Source organism: Cyprinodon tularosa, unplaced genomic scaffold (assembly GCF_016077235.1).
Source record: "Cyprinodon tularosa strain WSP-4 unplaced genomic scaffold, ASM1607723v1 ctg154, whole genome shotgun sequence".
Classification (NCBI taxonomy): domain Eukaryota; kingdom Metazoa; phylum Chordata; class Actinopteri; order Cyprinodontiformes; family Cyprinodontidae; genus Cyprinodon; species Cyprinodon tularosa.
The window spans coordinates 585001-599577 of NW_024038375.1; the positions used below are offsets into that span (position 1 = coordinate 585001).

General features: G+C 37.0%; 1 protein-coding gene and 1 long non-coding RNA gene across 2 annotated transcripts in view; both read right to left on the reverse strand.

The window, feature by feature from the left end:
• LOC119779996 (inter-alpha-trypsin inhibitor heavy chain H3-like) overlaps positions 1-14577 on the reverse strand; it is a 72787-nt gene that overhangs the window by 36444 nt on the left and 21766 nt on the right. Inside the window, exons 16-20 of the mRNA XM_038279883.1 lie at positions 11547-11558; positions 11419-11469; positions 9189-9218; positions 6845-6895; positions 5403-5444 (exon numbers count right to left, since the gene is read on the reverse strand). Of these exons, the coding sequence (XP_038135811.1) occupies positions 5403-5444; positions 6845-6895; positions 9189-9218; positions 11419-11469; positions 11547-11558 (186 nt within the window). The remainder of the gene's footprint in view (positions 1-5402; positions 5445-6844; positions 6896-9188; positions 9219-11418; positions 11470-11546; positions 11559-14577) is intronic.
• On the reverse strand, positions 2812-3622 carry LOC119780007. Its single transcript, XR_005280323.1, has 2 exons — positions 3565-3622; positions 2812-3075 (listed from the first exon to the last, which is right to left on the reverse strand). It is a non-coding gene; the product is annotated as an uncharacterized LOC119780007 (long non-coding RNA).

The window sequence follows — 14577 nt, forward strand, 5'->3', positions numbered from 1 at the left end:
GCTGCGCTTTTGGCCGGGGGGGCGTTTTGGGGGGGGTCCCGCGGCGCTCGTGGCCGGTTCGCGGCGGATGCGCGTGGGCCCCGGCCGGGGGCGGGGCCGTCTTAGTGTTTTCCTGGGTGGTGCGGTCGCGGTGGGTGTTGCGGCCGGTCGCCGGGGCTTGGTGCTGGGGGGCGGGGCGTGTTTCGGTGCTCTGTGGGGCTGGGGCGTTTCGGTCGGCGCCGTGGGGGGGCTGGTGTTCGGCGCCCGGCCCTACTTCGGGGTGGCCGGCTGCCGGCGGGGCCCGCGGACTCGTCCCCGCGGCTCCCCGGGGCGCCGGCATGGCGGTGGCTGGGGGGCTTCCTCGTGGCTGTCTCTCCTCCTGCCTTGGTGGGGTCTGATTTCCGGGGCTGGCCCCGCCTTGGTGCCTTCGCTTCTGGGGTCCCCTTGGGCGCCTGGGGCTTTGGGTCTCCCGGCGCTGGACTCAGTGCTCTGGGGGGTGTGCCTCTCCGGCTCTCCACAACCACTATTGAGCATTTTTTTCTATGGTTAAAACTTTACATGCACAAGTTCACCCTCACAAACAACTACAGGTGCTAGGCTTCAGGTACTTAGAGATTCACTTCCAAACAGAAACCCCACATTCATATCTTCAGGTAACACAGAGTACATGTCAGACTTAATAATATTACTTTAGTGATAGTTTCAAGGTGTTTGCTTTATTGTATATCTCGTACCATGTTTTTTGGTTGTGCTGTTCTTTTTTCTTTTTTTTTTTTTTTTTCTCCATCTCATTACAGGTGTTGAAGCAGACTGAAAATGTTTTGTCATTGTCTCCTTCCTATCTCCTCTTTCTTTCATCTTTTGTCCTGTTTTTTTCTTTTTCTTTTTCCTTCTTCTTCTTCTGTTTTTCTGCTCTACTTACATTGCAGTGTCCATATGAACTGTAAAACTCCCTGCATAATTATAATAAAGCAATTTATATACATGAAACAAGTGGAGCGGTATGGCAATTGCGATACCGCTACACTTGTGAAAGTAAAATCTGTTGGGCTCCTTTTGGCATCAAGACAATTATTCTTATTGCCACCTTGCCAGACAGGACACTGTAAAAAAAAAAAAAAAAAAAAAAAAAAAAAAAAAAAAAAAAAAAAAAAAGATAAGGAAAAAAGATAGGTGACTGAATAAAAATAAATATTTTTGTCTTTTTTTTTCAACAGGTCATAACAGCCCCAGAGGATGAAGAGCTGGATGACATGCCAGAGGATGAGGGGGAGAACGTGTTGGAGGCAGTCAGTGGTGCTCACTGGAGTGACCAGCTGTCTGCCGAGGTGTCTACCCTGGAGGAGGGTCTACCTGACCACCGTTACATTTAGATGGCAAGTAGAATCACATTTTAGCTGTTCTTATTTAAGGGTTATAAAAACAGTTTTAGTAAAGTCATTATTTTCTGCGTCTTCTTGAACATTTTTAGTAACATGGCAGCCATCGATTGGATCAGCAGTGGAGAGAGGCAACCCCCACCCCCCAGATGATGTCCCACTCGCAGTCAGAAGACTCCAAGCTCATCTGTGTGGCATCCCATCCAGTCCAGCAGCACCACCAGGGACTCCTGCTCAGTCACAATTATATATGTTCTCTAGTAATATTTTTATAATTTTATTTACTATTTTTATAATTTTATTTACTATTTCATATATGTTTCATGTTGCACGACTGTACCACAAAAAATTCCTAGTTGTGAACTTCTTCACTAACAATGGCAATAAACCCGATTCTGATTCTGATTTACTGTATATCTTTTGTAAATAGTTGTAGTAGTTAATTTTAAAATCTAATGTCAATAGTTAAAAATGTTTAATAGTTTATTGTAAATACTTGCTTCTCTAAAAATAAACTGATGTCTCTGAGAAGTTGTTCTAAGTTTACTTAAATTACAAAGAAGTGATGAAACAGATAATGTAAAAAGGTTAAAAGACTTTAAGAACACACCGACAGCACTAACTTTTATAAACAATTTAATAATTTAATTTAACCATAACAGCAACACAGAACCTCAACTTGTTAAAAAAACACCAAAAAATAACAACATCTGTCCACCATCCTCTCCAATAAATGAAATAATCTGTCCATCCTTTCCCGCCTCCCTCTGCCATCTCATCTCCTCCCTGATTAAATCCACCAACTCGTCACTCCTTCTTCTCTTCCTCCTTTTCCTCCTCTCTCATTCTCATTCTCTTCCTCATCTTCACCCTGATGCTGCTCAGCCTCTGCAGCACCTGGCCCTGGTGTTTCCTCAGGGATGGAGGCAATTAGGACAGGTGGGGCAACAGAGGGCCTCTGTCCTAATACCTCATCCATGAGGACAAACCAGGGCCAGGTGGCAGCAGTAGGGTGCCCACTGACCCCCTGCCCTGTCCAAGGATCTTTCCATTCCTAAAGTAGAGGAAAACTATTTGTATCAACAGATGCCAGAAAAAAAGGAACGTTTCATGATTTGGATGGATTATTGAAATTCTACAGAAAAAGACTTTGGAATGGTAACCTGGAGATTACTTTTTCAACCTTACTCAAAGTGTAAATTAACATGAATATAATAAATGAAAGATGTAATTTCCCTACACACACACATACATATACATACATATATACACACACACATATATATATATATATATATATATATATATATATATATATATATATATATATATATATATATATATATATATATATATATATATATATATATATATATATATATATATATATATATATATATATAGGTGTGTGTGTGTGTTTCATTACATTATCCAAACCTGAACATACTTTGTATTTTTTTTTTAAGTTGTCCCACACAAGGATCACTTCTATCACAAATATGAGATTTACAAAAAGTGGCATCTGAGCATCATTTGTTGTGATCCAAAGATTATATTTGTACGTTGGTGTTTGAACAGGACTTCTTTTAACTTGCGTGACTTTTACATAGAAATGCAACATGTAGATGGAATTCTGCCTCTTCCCTCCATCTGACTGCAGCAGTATTTTTGGCCCCGAGGATAAGGTGGTCATTTTATCCACTCCTCTGTCTGCTCACTGGAACAAAATGACATGTAAAGCATATTTCTGTTATGTCAACAGGCAAAATGATTGTTCTGTATAATTATGCCGGTATTGTTCTTCAAGCGAATTATACTTTAAACCTTATTATACTGTACTGTAAATAAACTATACATTATTGAGTATTAAAACAAAGCGTTTGCAGTATTGACAGCCCAGTACAGCTGGACTAATGTTATTTCTTCAGCTGCATTAAGCTTTAACAGCTCTAATCCTTTGTTATAAACTGTATGAGAATAAATAGATCCGATTAGTGAGGGATACGGCTATCAGTACAGTAAGATGTAGGTTAAAATAAAAAATAGTGACATTTGTATGAAGGCTTTTAATTGTTGATGAGCATCACGTATCAACAGGTTAGCTCTTAGCTTTAGCTTTAGCTGCTCCAACACATTCCGGTGGCTCTGTTACCGTCATGTATTTTAATAGATGTTCATTAAAAAAACAAAAAAACAAACTACTTACATTTAAAGGTGTTCTCCGCACTACTGTCGGCGCTGCTGCTGCTTTCGGTTGTCCGTAATTTGAAGAAAATCCGACTTTCTTCTTTTCTTCTTTTTCTTCAACTAAAAAAAAAAAAAAAAAAAAAAAAAAGACGCGCAAAGCACCTCGGGAAATCTAGCGGGAGGTGAGGCCACTAAGGACGGTAGCGATGCATCCTCAGAATTCGGGGAAAAGGAGGACGCATTTTGAGGCTGCATTTTAAGCGTCCTCAGAATTTTTGCCAAATGGGACGGCCTCCGCGCAGCGTTGTGACGTCACCGGCCTCAAAATGCGTACTACCAAGTACGCAGCCTGCGAATTGAGACGCACCCTCTATCGTTCTCTAGTTGCCCAAAGGAAGGCGTTACTTGGATATAACAAAACCGAATATCTTCGGAAAAGCTCCAAATGACACAAAACTCATATGGGTGAGTAGAACATGATGTAATAACGTAAAATCAAGGGAGCAATGTAAAAAAAATGGTGTTCCCCTTTAATAAGCGTTTCCTCTCAGGAGTGGGTCCATGCTTATGCATGTGCATTTCTTTTTAAGTGGAGAGGGTGGGTCTATTCAAAAATTCATGAAATCCTCCATTATAATTTGAATATGAACTGGTTCTAAAGGCGATCACTCTTTTCAACATGAATACTCTCTGGAGGTCTGAAACACCTATGTCATTCATGTCTGTCCGAGGGTCAGTTGGGGCAATGAGCAAAGTTTCCTCTCCTCTCGACGTTTTCTTGCTCATAGTTTTTCATGTGCTTATTTAAACTGCATTTAACCAGCTTTTCACAAACCATACATGTTTGTTTTCATTTATGGTATTTTCTGCTCCGATGGTCTCTCTATCTCTCCTGTTGTTCGTATGTGTAGTGAGAGCTGAGTGGGCGGGGCCAGGCTGAGCCTGTGTGCTGAGCCGGTGACGAGAGGCGAGGGGGGAGGAGCAAAGCGCTGGAATTACACAGACCAGCAAACTGCTGAATCTGCTGCACTTAGTGGAAAGAATAAAAAGTGGAGAGTGGAGAGAATAAAAAGTATCTATCTTGTTAAGTGAATATTGTTCAATATCAATACCAGTGTTGGTATCGATAGTATCGATCCTAGGATCGATCCGCCCACCTCTACTGCACATTTTGAGTATGTTTGGCTCAACCTGCTGCTGTGAAGCAGGATTCTCCAACATGAACAGAATCGAAAATAAATATGGATCCAGGCTCAAAATTAGCATCTTGATATGTGCTTGAGAATGGCTTTGTCTCCATTCAAACCCAGGTTCAAAGCCTTGCAGTGGAGCCTAAAGCCCACTTCTCTCATTAAGCTAGAAAAAAGAAAAAAACAGACAAAAAAACAGTCCGTTCAGGTGATTTATAAAATATGTGAATCAGGAAATTGTCTATATACCAAACTGAACAATTGTTGTTCTCTACTTAAAAAAACACTTGTTCACAGATTTTAAAATGGAAAAATTTTCTATTTCTTTTAATATTTTTTTATTTAAAGATTCAATGTACAACATGAATGCATAAACACCTCATTTTATTTTAGTGTTAAATTCTATAAAGTAACAGATCATTAAAAATGTCTCCGGACCTTTACTTCTTTATTCTGACCCTACTGATTTTTAATCGGTTATCCCTGGTTTAATGTTTACACATATTTATTTCACGTCATGTGCGCCATCCAATACAGCTCATTGGCGCCCTCCAAATCTAGTGAAAACTAGTGAAGAATATGGGATGAATGAATGACAAACTATGGTTAGTTGCTTTAGCATTTATAATATCAGTAATAAAAAATGTGTATGACTTATTAGACTTACTGGAAGAGGAAAAGGGAGGATGAGGACGACCTACATGTCCAGCTGTAAAATAAAGCAATGGTTAAGTAAGTAAAAAAAAAAACATTTATCCATGTTTGCAAATTATATTGTATGAAAATATATCATCAAAATGAGATGGTGTCACAAAGTGTACTGTTTAAAGATTCGCCTAAAAACTGGTTACTACTACTATTAACATAGTACTAATACTACTAATATATATATATAAAAGTGGAAGCTTTTGCTGTTGGCTAATACAAATCGGTACATAATAAAAATAAAAAATATGGAGATAGTGTTATTCATTTGTATTAGATGGACCTGAATCAATTATAGGAAGTTTACTCAATCTTGTTCCAAAATATTACTTGAGCAACCACTAAAAACAGAAATAAATATTTTTAAAACTAGTTTATTCCAATTTTGTTTGAATAAAAATGATGCTGTAAACCATGCATACAAACAAGATTTGCAGTCAAAAAAATCAGAGTTAAGGACTGAATTCCTTACAAGAAAGCCTTTCACAAAGCTGTTCATGTTGGGGTGATCTATATAACTTACAGAAAAGTGCAGATAATGCAATAAAAGTGCAGATAAAGCATAAATGGAGAAAATGACATTGTTTAGTAAGAATTTTATAATGTCACTAAAGTTTCTTTTACTTTAAATCTTTTAAAAATAAACAGAGGTGTCAAGTAACAAAGTAGAAATACTTGTTACTGTAATTAAGTACACTTTTTAGGTATCTATACTTTACTTCATTACTTATTTTTCTTCCTACTTCTGACTTCTACTCATTTCATTTTCACACAAGTATCTGTACTTTCTATTCCTTACATTTTTAAAACAAATGTTACTCTTGGCTTCGGTTTAATGTTATAAAATATAATTTCACGTCATGTGTCCCATCCAGTGCAGATCATTGTTGCCATCCACATCTAATGAAAACTAGTGCAATTGGATGAGTCAACGCAAACACTCATTGTCTAACATTGTCTATTCATCAAATTTGTGCTGACGCCAAAGGAAATCATCAGAAGCAAGTAGGTGTTCTTCAAACTGTAAATGTGAATTGTCTATGCCATGCTGCAATGTCGGATTCAGAAAAAGATGTTGAAATGTCTTAAAGGTCGGACACAGGCGAGACGGTATCAGGAGATGGAGATGAAAATCTATTAATTATTTTTTTTTACTCTTATTTTGATTATTTTTAATGATTAAAACATGCTCGAATTTTATAATTTAATGAGGGTTTTTCTTTAAAGTATTTTATTATATTGCTTAAAACAATTAAATGCCTGGAAAGCTCAGCAGGATCCTTATTTACGTGATTATGTTTAATGAAAAGGAAAGCCTTGCAGATGATGTTACAATTATTTTTGCTGATACTGAGGATGATTTTATTGTTATGTTGCATATGGTAGATGTGTGAGATGTCTTACCATTTTCTAAGTTTAGCATATAATGATCAAAAAAACTTGAATCCATGTTTCCTACATAGAAAGATAGATGATAATATTAAAGAGTATTTATCTAAAGACCTTTTTAAAAAAAATACACAACATGTCACATCAAATAAACCAATGCAAGAGTAAAATCTCAACTAACATCCCAAATACACTTTTCACCTTAACAGTATGGTCCAAAAAGTAGGGATAGCAATCAAAAATCAAACCATGTTTGGATTTACCCTAAAATCTGGTTATTGTAAATCTAAGGTGAAAGTCATTTTATAACATAATAAAAAGAATAACTAAACATTTTTTATTATAAATCCATTTCCTGCATATGTTAAGAACAAAACACCATGTAATAAATAGTAACAATTTGTTCACAATTCATAATCTAAAAACAAAAACACAGAATTCAAGGTCCATTTGGGAGCTGGAAAAGTGGTCTTCAATAGCTTCAAATTTTACAGGCCAGCTCCTAATTACCTAAATCAAGCAATGCTATCCAATAATTAGTTTTGTTAATTTGTTGAATTCAGCATAGTATGTCCTCCTTGGATAGACATTATTTAAAAATGGGTCACAAACAATAGTTCTTTTGATAGATGGCCAACGCTCAGCCATTCCCCTCTCTACTTCCTGTCCTCTCACTATCCTACAACCAAAACCTGAATATCCACCAATGAGTATTTGGTAACGTTTTTAGGCCCTCCTCCCTCACTGTGAGTTTTTCAAAATAAGACAAATTAGCCTATAGAGAGACTTCTGATTACAATAGTACATATTCTTACAAAGTGGCACATCTTTAATTGTCTGAGGTTTATTGCCTTTTGTCTTTAAAAACACAGTTTTAATGTATTGTGTTGATTAGGGAGCTCTAGAGGCTGCTGCAGAGACCTTGATTGGTGAATGAGTTCACCCATCTTGGAGGAAATAAAAAGGAAACAGTAGCAGAGACAGGTGAACTATTTTTTGGCTTGACTGCTGTTGTTTGATTGAGCCTTAATTGAATTCAAATTACTTTATTTATATAGCGCCAATTTAAAACACGTCATCTCAAGGCATTTTACCACTTGATTGCATCAACTCATTGACTCAAAGGCAATCCCTCAGACTAAGCATGCTTGTAGCAACAGTGGAGAGGAAAAACTCCCTTTTAACAAGAAGTAACCTCCAGCAGAACCAGGCTCAGTGTGAGCGGCCATCTGCCGAGGCCAACTGGGGTTCAAGGAGACAGAAGCATAGATACAAATGTCAACTTTTAAGGAGGTCCCGTCCAGGAAACACACAGCCAGGAAGACGAGCTCCGAGCCAGCTCCCATGTCAGAGGATGAAGAGAGTACATTCAGCCAGTCACAGTCAGAGAAACAGGACTACACTGAAAACCAGGCCGATCTTGAACATCTATAAACAAAGGTGCTGATGGCAGCATCCTGGAGAGAAATATCAGCTGTGCTGCTTCCATCAACACCCTTGTTTATAGATGTTGGAGATCAGCGTGTTTTCCAGTGCAGTCCTGTTTCTCTGACTGTGACTGGCTGCATGTGCTCTCTTCGTCCTCTGACATGGGAGTTCGCTCGGAGCTCGTCTGCCTGGCTGTGTGTTTCCTAAACGAGGCTGCCTTTTACAGTTGCTTTTTGTATCTCTGCTTCTGTCTCCTGGAACCCCAGTCGGCCTCGGCAGATGGCCGCTCACACTCGGCTTGGTTCTGCTGGTGGTTTCTTCCTCTTAAAAGGGAGTTTTTCTCTCCACTGTCACTACAAGCATGCTTAGTGTGAGGGATTGCATCCGAGTCAATGAGTTGATGCAATCATCTGGATTTCCTTAGATTGAAAACTTTGAATCAATTTGACTGTATGATCTCGTTGAACTGTAAAGTGCCTTGAGATGACTTGGGTTGTGAATTGGCGCTATATGAATAAACTGAATTGAACTTTAAAAAACATATATATTTTGTGCAACATTTGGAGAAATACATAAAAAATGGTTTTGAAATTATACATTTCATTATGAACCTACAAGAAGAGAAAAACTATCTACCTACCAGCCAACAAAAAAATATTTTCATTTTTTTCTCTTTCCAGTGTGCTGATCTTGTACAGTACCAAAATCAAGGCATGTTCATAACACTGACACAAACTGGCGCTATATAAATAAACTGAATTGAACAATACCAGGGACCTGCAAGGATTTTTATTTTCATTACTTTCTAAAAGATTTAGCCTTTTTGTGGACATTAATATCTGGTTATCACAATGTTTGAAGGACCTTTGAGAAAATGATCAATTATGCTGTAAGAAAGTAGTGATCCTGATAATCTTGTGAGGTGTCTTACCTGGTCCATCAAAAGCCATTGGTAGCCATCCTACATAAAAAGAAATAAATAAGTTTAGCAAGCATCTAATCTGAAGACCTTTAAAACATGATTAAAATGTCCATTAGGGACTATAAACAGTACAGTTGAAATAAATCTAAACAGTTTATATGTCACATCAAAAAAACAAGTCCAAAAGTATTATCTTTACTAAAATCTAAATGTAATATTTTACTTTTAGAATATGAACACAAAACTAGTGAAAGCTTATCCTGACATTATAAAGATCATTGGAAATCTTAGGTAAAAAAAAGAGCCATACTTTTGATCTGTAAGGAAGGAATATACAGCAGTAAATAATAATGATTACTTGTATTTAGTAGCCAATATAACTCACTTTAAAAAATGCAAGATCAATTAGATTTTTTTAATTTTGGGATGTCCGTATTTTATATCTTCCTTAGAAAAAAAAATTATACAGGATTAGAGGCCAAACACATTTTTATTGAGATACCTTTAATTATCCTGTTTAGTTATCAGTATTAATACTTTTATTAACACTGAGCTGATGGGCAGTTTTGTGATACTGGTGCAGATCAGGTAGTGACAGCACATGCCCAGTGCTTTTGTCAAAGGTTTAGGTGGGATTTTGCGGCAGTGTCATAATGCCACCAATGGGCCAAGCATATGTATGACAGGGTCTTCACTGGTGCTTGTAGCGACTATCGACCACCTTTCAATCGCTTCTGGGTGCGGGTAATCTTGGTATTAACGTGCTTACAGAATGATGTTCAGTCAGTCTTTGCTGATTTTGTCATAAATTCTTTACCCCCTTGTGAGTATTCCTGTTTTTCAGTATATTTGGTTTTTGAAGATTTATGTTTTTTGGATTTTTGCTTCTTTTACCCTTTTATGTTTAAGTAAATCTTGCAAGAAATCACCTCAGCTTCAGCCTCTGCATTCGGGTCCTGTCAAACCTGACATTGTCTTTTGAAACTCGGCAAGACTCAAAATACCTGTGCCAGCCAACCCAAAGACAGATGCAGAGTCAGACTCGATGATTAAAATGTAAATATATGAAACCTAATACAATTAAACCACAAAAAATAGAGTAAAAAAAAATTATCAAACTTTTTTTTAAATATAGCTTTCAATATATAGACTTTGGCTGTTAACAATATGTGGGAAACAATTTTTCTAAATGATTATTTATCTGCTCGTGAAGGATGATAAGCACTGATGAAGCTGAAAGGGAAACTATCCATCCATCCATCCATCCATCCATCCATCCATCCATCCATCCATCCATCCATCCATCCATCCATCCATCCATCCATCCATCCATCCATCTACTGTTTCATTCACCAATCAGCAATCATATCAGCTTAACAGTTAGGTTTTCTAGGAAACATACTTTGCATAATATTATGTCAGTTAGTTAGTACTTATGTTCCTTAGTACTATGTTAGTTTGTATGATAGTAGTTGGTACTTTTCATTTTCTCATTTTTTTCTAGATGGATGAATAGAAAAAAATCCTGTATACACACCAGGGATACATACTATATCGCTGTTAGCATTGGTATTGGCTGTAATTAGTCATTTTTTAATATATTAATGTTTTTTTTAGCCCCTTTTAAATAATGCAATAGATATAGATATCACTGTATTTGGGTACTCTTGCATTTTTAACAATAGGAAAGCATTCAATAAATATGTTTGGGCTTACTCTTCATAGATTCAAAATCCTAATGAAAGCATTTGGGTCCACCAGCCACCGCCCTTAGAGTGTTCCCACCAACATTCATCACAAAGTTACAATCTTGCACCAGTCGCCCATGAACCCATTCAAGAGCTAGTTAAATGCATCGAAGCAATCAGAGCTTGGATGTACCTTTTTTTTTATTTTCTTTTTCAGCTGAATCACAATCAAACTGAAATATTAGTTTTTGGACCAAAAGAAGGATATTCAAAAGTTAGCACATAGCTTTAGTTAATACAGCTGGGAATCACCAATCAGACTAGAAAACTGGGTTTAGCAATGGACTCAGCCCTAAACCTTAAGAGGCAGAGAGAGTTTCACATATTTGCCTTATCTTAATTACTTGCTTTTATTCCTTTGAAATTTTTTGTGTTTTCTTAATGCCACTCCAATGCACCTTTCATATTTATCTTTTGTTTTTCTCATATACATTACTTTGAATTGTCTTGACACTGAAATGTGCTATATAAATAACCTTTATAACAATTACCTCTTCCTGACTTGATTTTTTTTTCACGACGTCGCAATGTCGGATAAAATCCTATGCAAACAAAGGGTAAATAATGTTAAAATCACATTGCTGAATAAAAAAGTCACAAGAGCAGGCTTTTAACATACCTTTAAAATAAGCTGTAGAGAAAGAAATTGGTAATTATTGGCAGATAACAATTCAGTTTCCAAAATGTAAATATAGACACACATGCAATCCCTCCCCAATTCTGCAAAATAAAGTTAAACTTTTCATCGTCTTTCAAGCTTTTTGTATTACACAATGTAGACTGAATTGTCCTTTTTTGCACATAGGATTTGCTGTTTAGAGTTTAATAAAAACTTGCAGCACTGAACTGGTTAAAGTCCTACCTAAAGAACAGGGACATTTTGTTTATTGTATGTTTCTAATCTTGCTTTTTTCATAAATGCTGAGTAAGAAATCATTTTCCCCAGTATTACCGCCTTCAGGGCATCCCAAAGAATTACTGGGTCTACTTCACCATTAACATTTTCCTCTTTTTATCAGATTATCTCCTCCTTTACTTCACCAACTAGAGCTTTGTTATTTAATATTCCTTCATTTAGTCTCCATAAAGTATTGTTCTTTTTTGCTGTCCAGACGGATCTTAAGATAGATTGCGTTATGATCAGAAACATCTGAAACTCCAATCCTACACTCTTTTACTCTGTGTAGTTCTCTCTTATTCATTAGTATATAGTCAATTCTGGAATAAGTACCATGTGGTATTGAATAATGAGTATAATCTCGATCTAAGGCGTGAAATTCTCTCCACATATCTACAATTGCCGTTTCTGACATCATAGTGTTCATATACCTACTGATTTGTATTTTACTATTTTTATTGCTTGTAGCATCCATATTATAATTTAACACAGTATTAAAATCCCCGCTACATATCAATATTCCCTCTGCTTCCAAGATAATGAGATCAAATATTTTCTTATAAAGTGCTTTGTCACTTTCAGGAGGGGCATATACATTGAGTAGTGTGATTAACTGATTTTCAAATTTGCCCTTTATCATTAAATATCTTCCTTCTTTATCCCCAGTTTCCTGCAACAATTCAAACTTTACTCTATTTAAGATCAATGTCATAACTTCACGTTTATGCCTTTCTTCAAATTAGGAGGAAAATTAGTTTCCATAGCCTAATTTATTGTACTTTCCATGCCGTTTTTTTGTTAGGTGTGTCCTCCTGTAAGAGAATAACTTGTACTTTTTCTTTTCTAAATTTATTTAGGACCTTATCTCTCTTTTTGATATTATTTAAACCATTGACATGACATTCAACATAAAATCTGAACTCCCGACTAAATATGGGCCATACTCCCAAGAGTTCCCCCTGCTGGAAAGGGAGGGGGTGTCCTTTTATGGAGAGACCCCCCCCCCCCCCCCCCCCCCCCCCCCACCCCAGTGGTTTTGGGCAAACCTGTGTTGGGTTCCCCCAACCTGCTAGTGAGTCCAACAGTCCCTTGTTTGGTGGATCTCCCTGTCGTTGTTTAGTCAAACTTTAGAGAAGACTATAGTCTCTCCCATCCCCCTTCTTTAATGGGCAATTAATGCCCCCTTGGACTAATTCGCCGTCTTGTTCAGTCACGTTGTTAATTCTAATGTTGCAGCGCCTGCTGTGTCCTTCCAATTCCGTTAGCTTCTCTTGTAGTTTTCTCTGCTGTTTTAAAAGGTTCAGAATGGCGTTCTTCGCTTCCGTGTTGCACTCTTCCAGCTATGCTATGCGGCCCTGCGCCTCAGTCATGTCCTTTTGTTGTTTCTGTATTTCCGCATCATTCCGTGCCACTATTTTCTTAATTTCTTCTTTAAAGCCCATAAATTCTCGCTTCAGCTCCTCTTTGAACTCATCTTTGAATTTTGTGAGATTCTTCTTCATCTCATTTTGACCTATTTCCTTGAATTAGGGAGGTTTTTTGTTTCTTTGACAAGGGAGCTCGAACTTATGCTGCCATCTTGCTCCGCGTCCACCGGAAGTTCCATTCACAATGTTTTAACCTATTATTGCTCATTATATCTGTAGTGTTTGCATATTGGTTAGATTTCTTAAAAATCCTTTATTGTTAAAATAAGGAAATCATTATTCTAACCTGTAGCAGTTTCAGGTTATTGTACAATGAGTGGTTTATCACTCGGGCCAGATTCCATCTCCTTTTGTTGACATCTGAATGAAAAATTGATAATTTCTTTAGCTCTGCTGATATCCTACGTAAGTTACTAATTTGGTGAGGAAAAAATGGATTTTAACAGCCAGTCCAGAAGCTACCTGGATTGTGAGAGGCAAAAATCCTGGTGAGTAAGTGGATTACGGTTGTAATTACCCAACTAAGAACATTAAACTGTTTTTTCCCTTGGTTTTGAATGATCTATCAATTAACTACAGTTCCCAGTCCCAGTTAATTAAATATTCATTATCTACAGTTAAAATATCACAACACCACAAAAATCACATGTGGTGTGCTCTAAAGGTCCACACTTGTACATTATGATGTCACAAGGTGAGTATTAACCCATCAAAGCATTTGGCAAATGTGTATAAAAAATAATGCATAGATGCAATAAAATTGAGGTATTAATTTTTGGACAACAAAAAAAGAGGGTTCAAAAGTTAGCTTCAGTTATTTCCAGGTTTAAATGACTATTGTCTCAGCGGAACTTTGAAAACTGATCAATGTGTTCATCTTTGCTAGAATTGATTACCACCAGAAGTTTTCAAAGGTCAGTCTAAAAAGCCCATCACACTGCTGCATTTGATCAAGAATGCTTCTGCCTACATCCTCATTAAAACTAAGAAATTGGAGCACATCACCCCAGTTCTAAAATCATTACACCAGCTCCTCGTCTCTCAGAGTACAGACTTTAAATTACTTCAGTAGTCTATAAATCATGATTATAGACCTGTTGTTTGTGTATCAACCCTACAGACCTCTTACAGTAGATCTAATGTCTCAAATCTACTTTGCATTCTTAGAATCAGATAAAAACCTGGAGAAACAGAATTTAGTTATTATGCACCAGTAATCTGAAATACACTTCAAGACATTTAAAAAAATGCTTTAACCCTCAAGTCCCTTTGTCACGGACTTGGTTCTGTTAAGTTTTACTTTGCTCCATGTTTTCTAGTTTTAT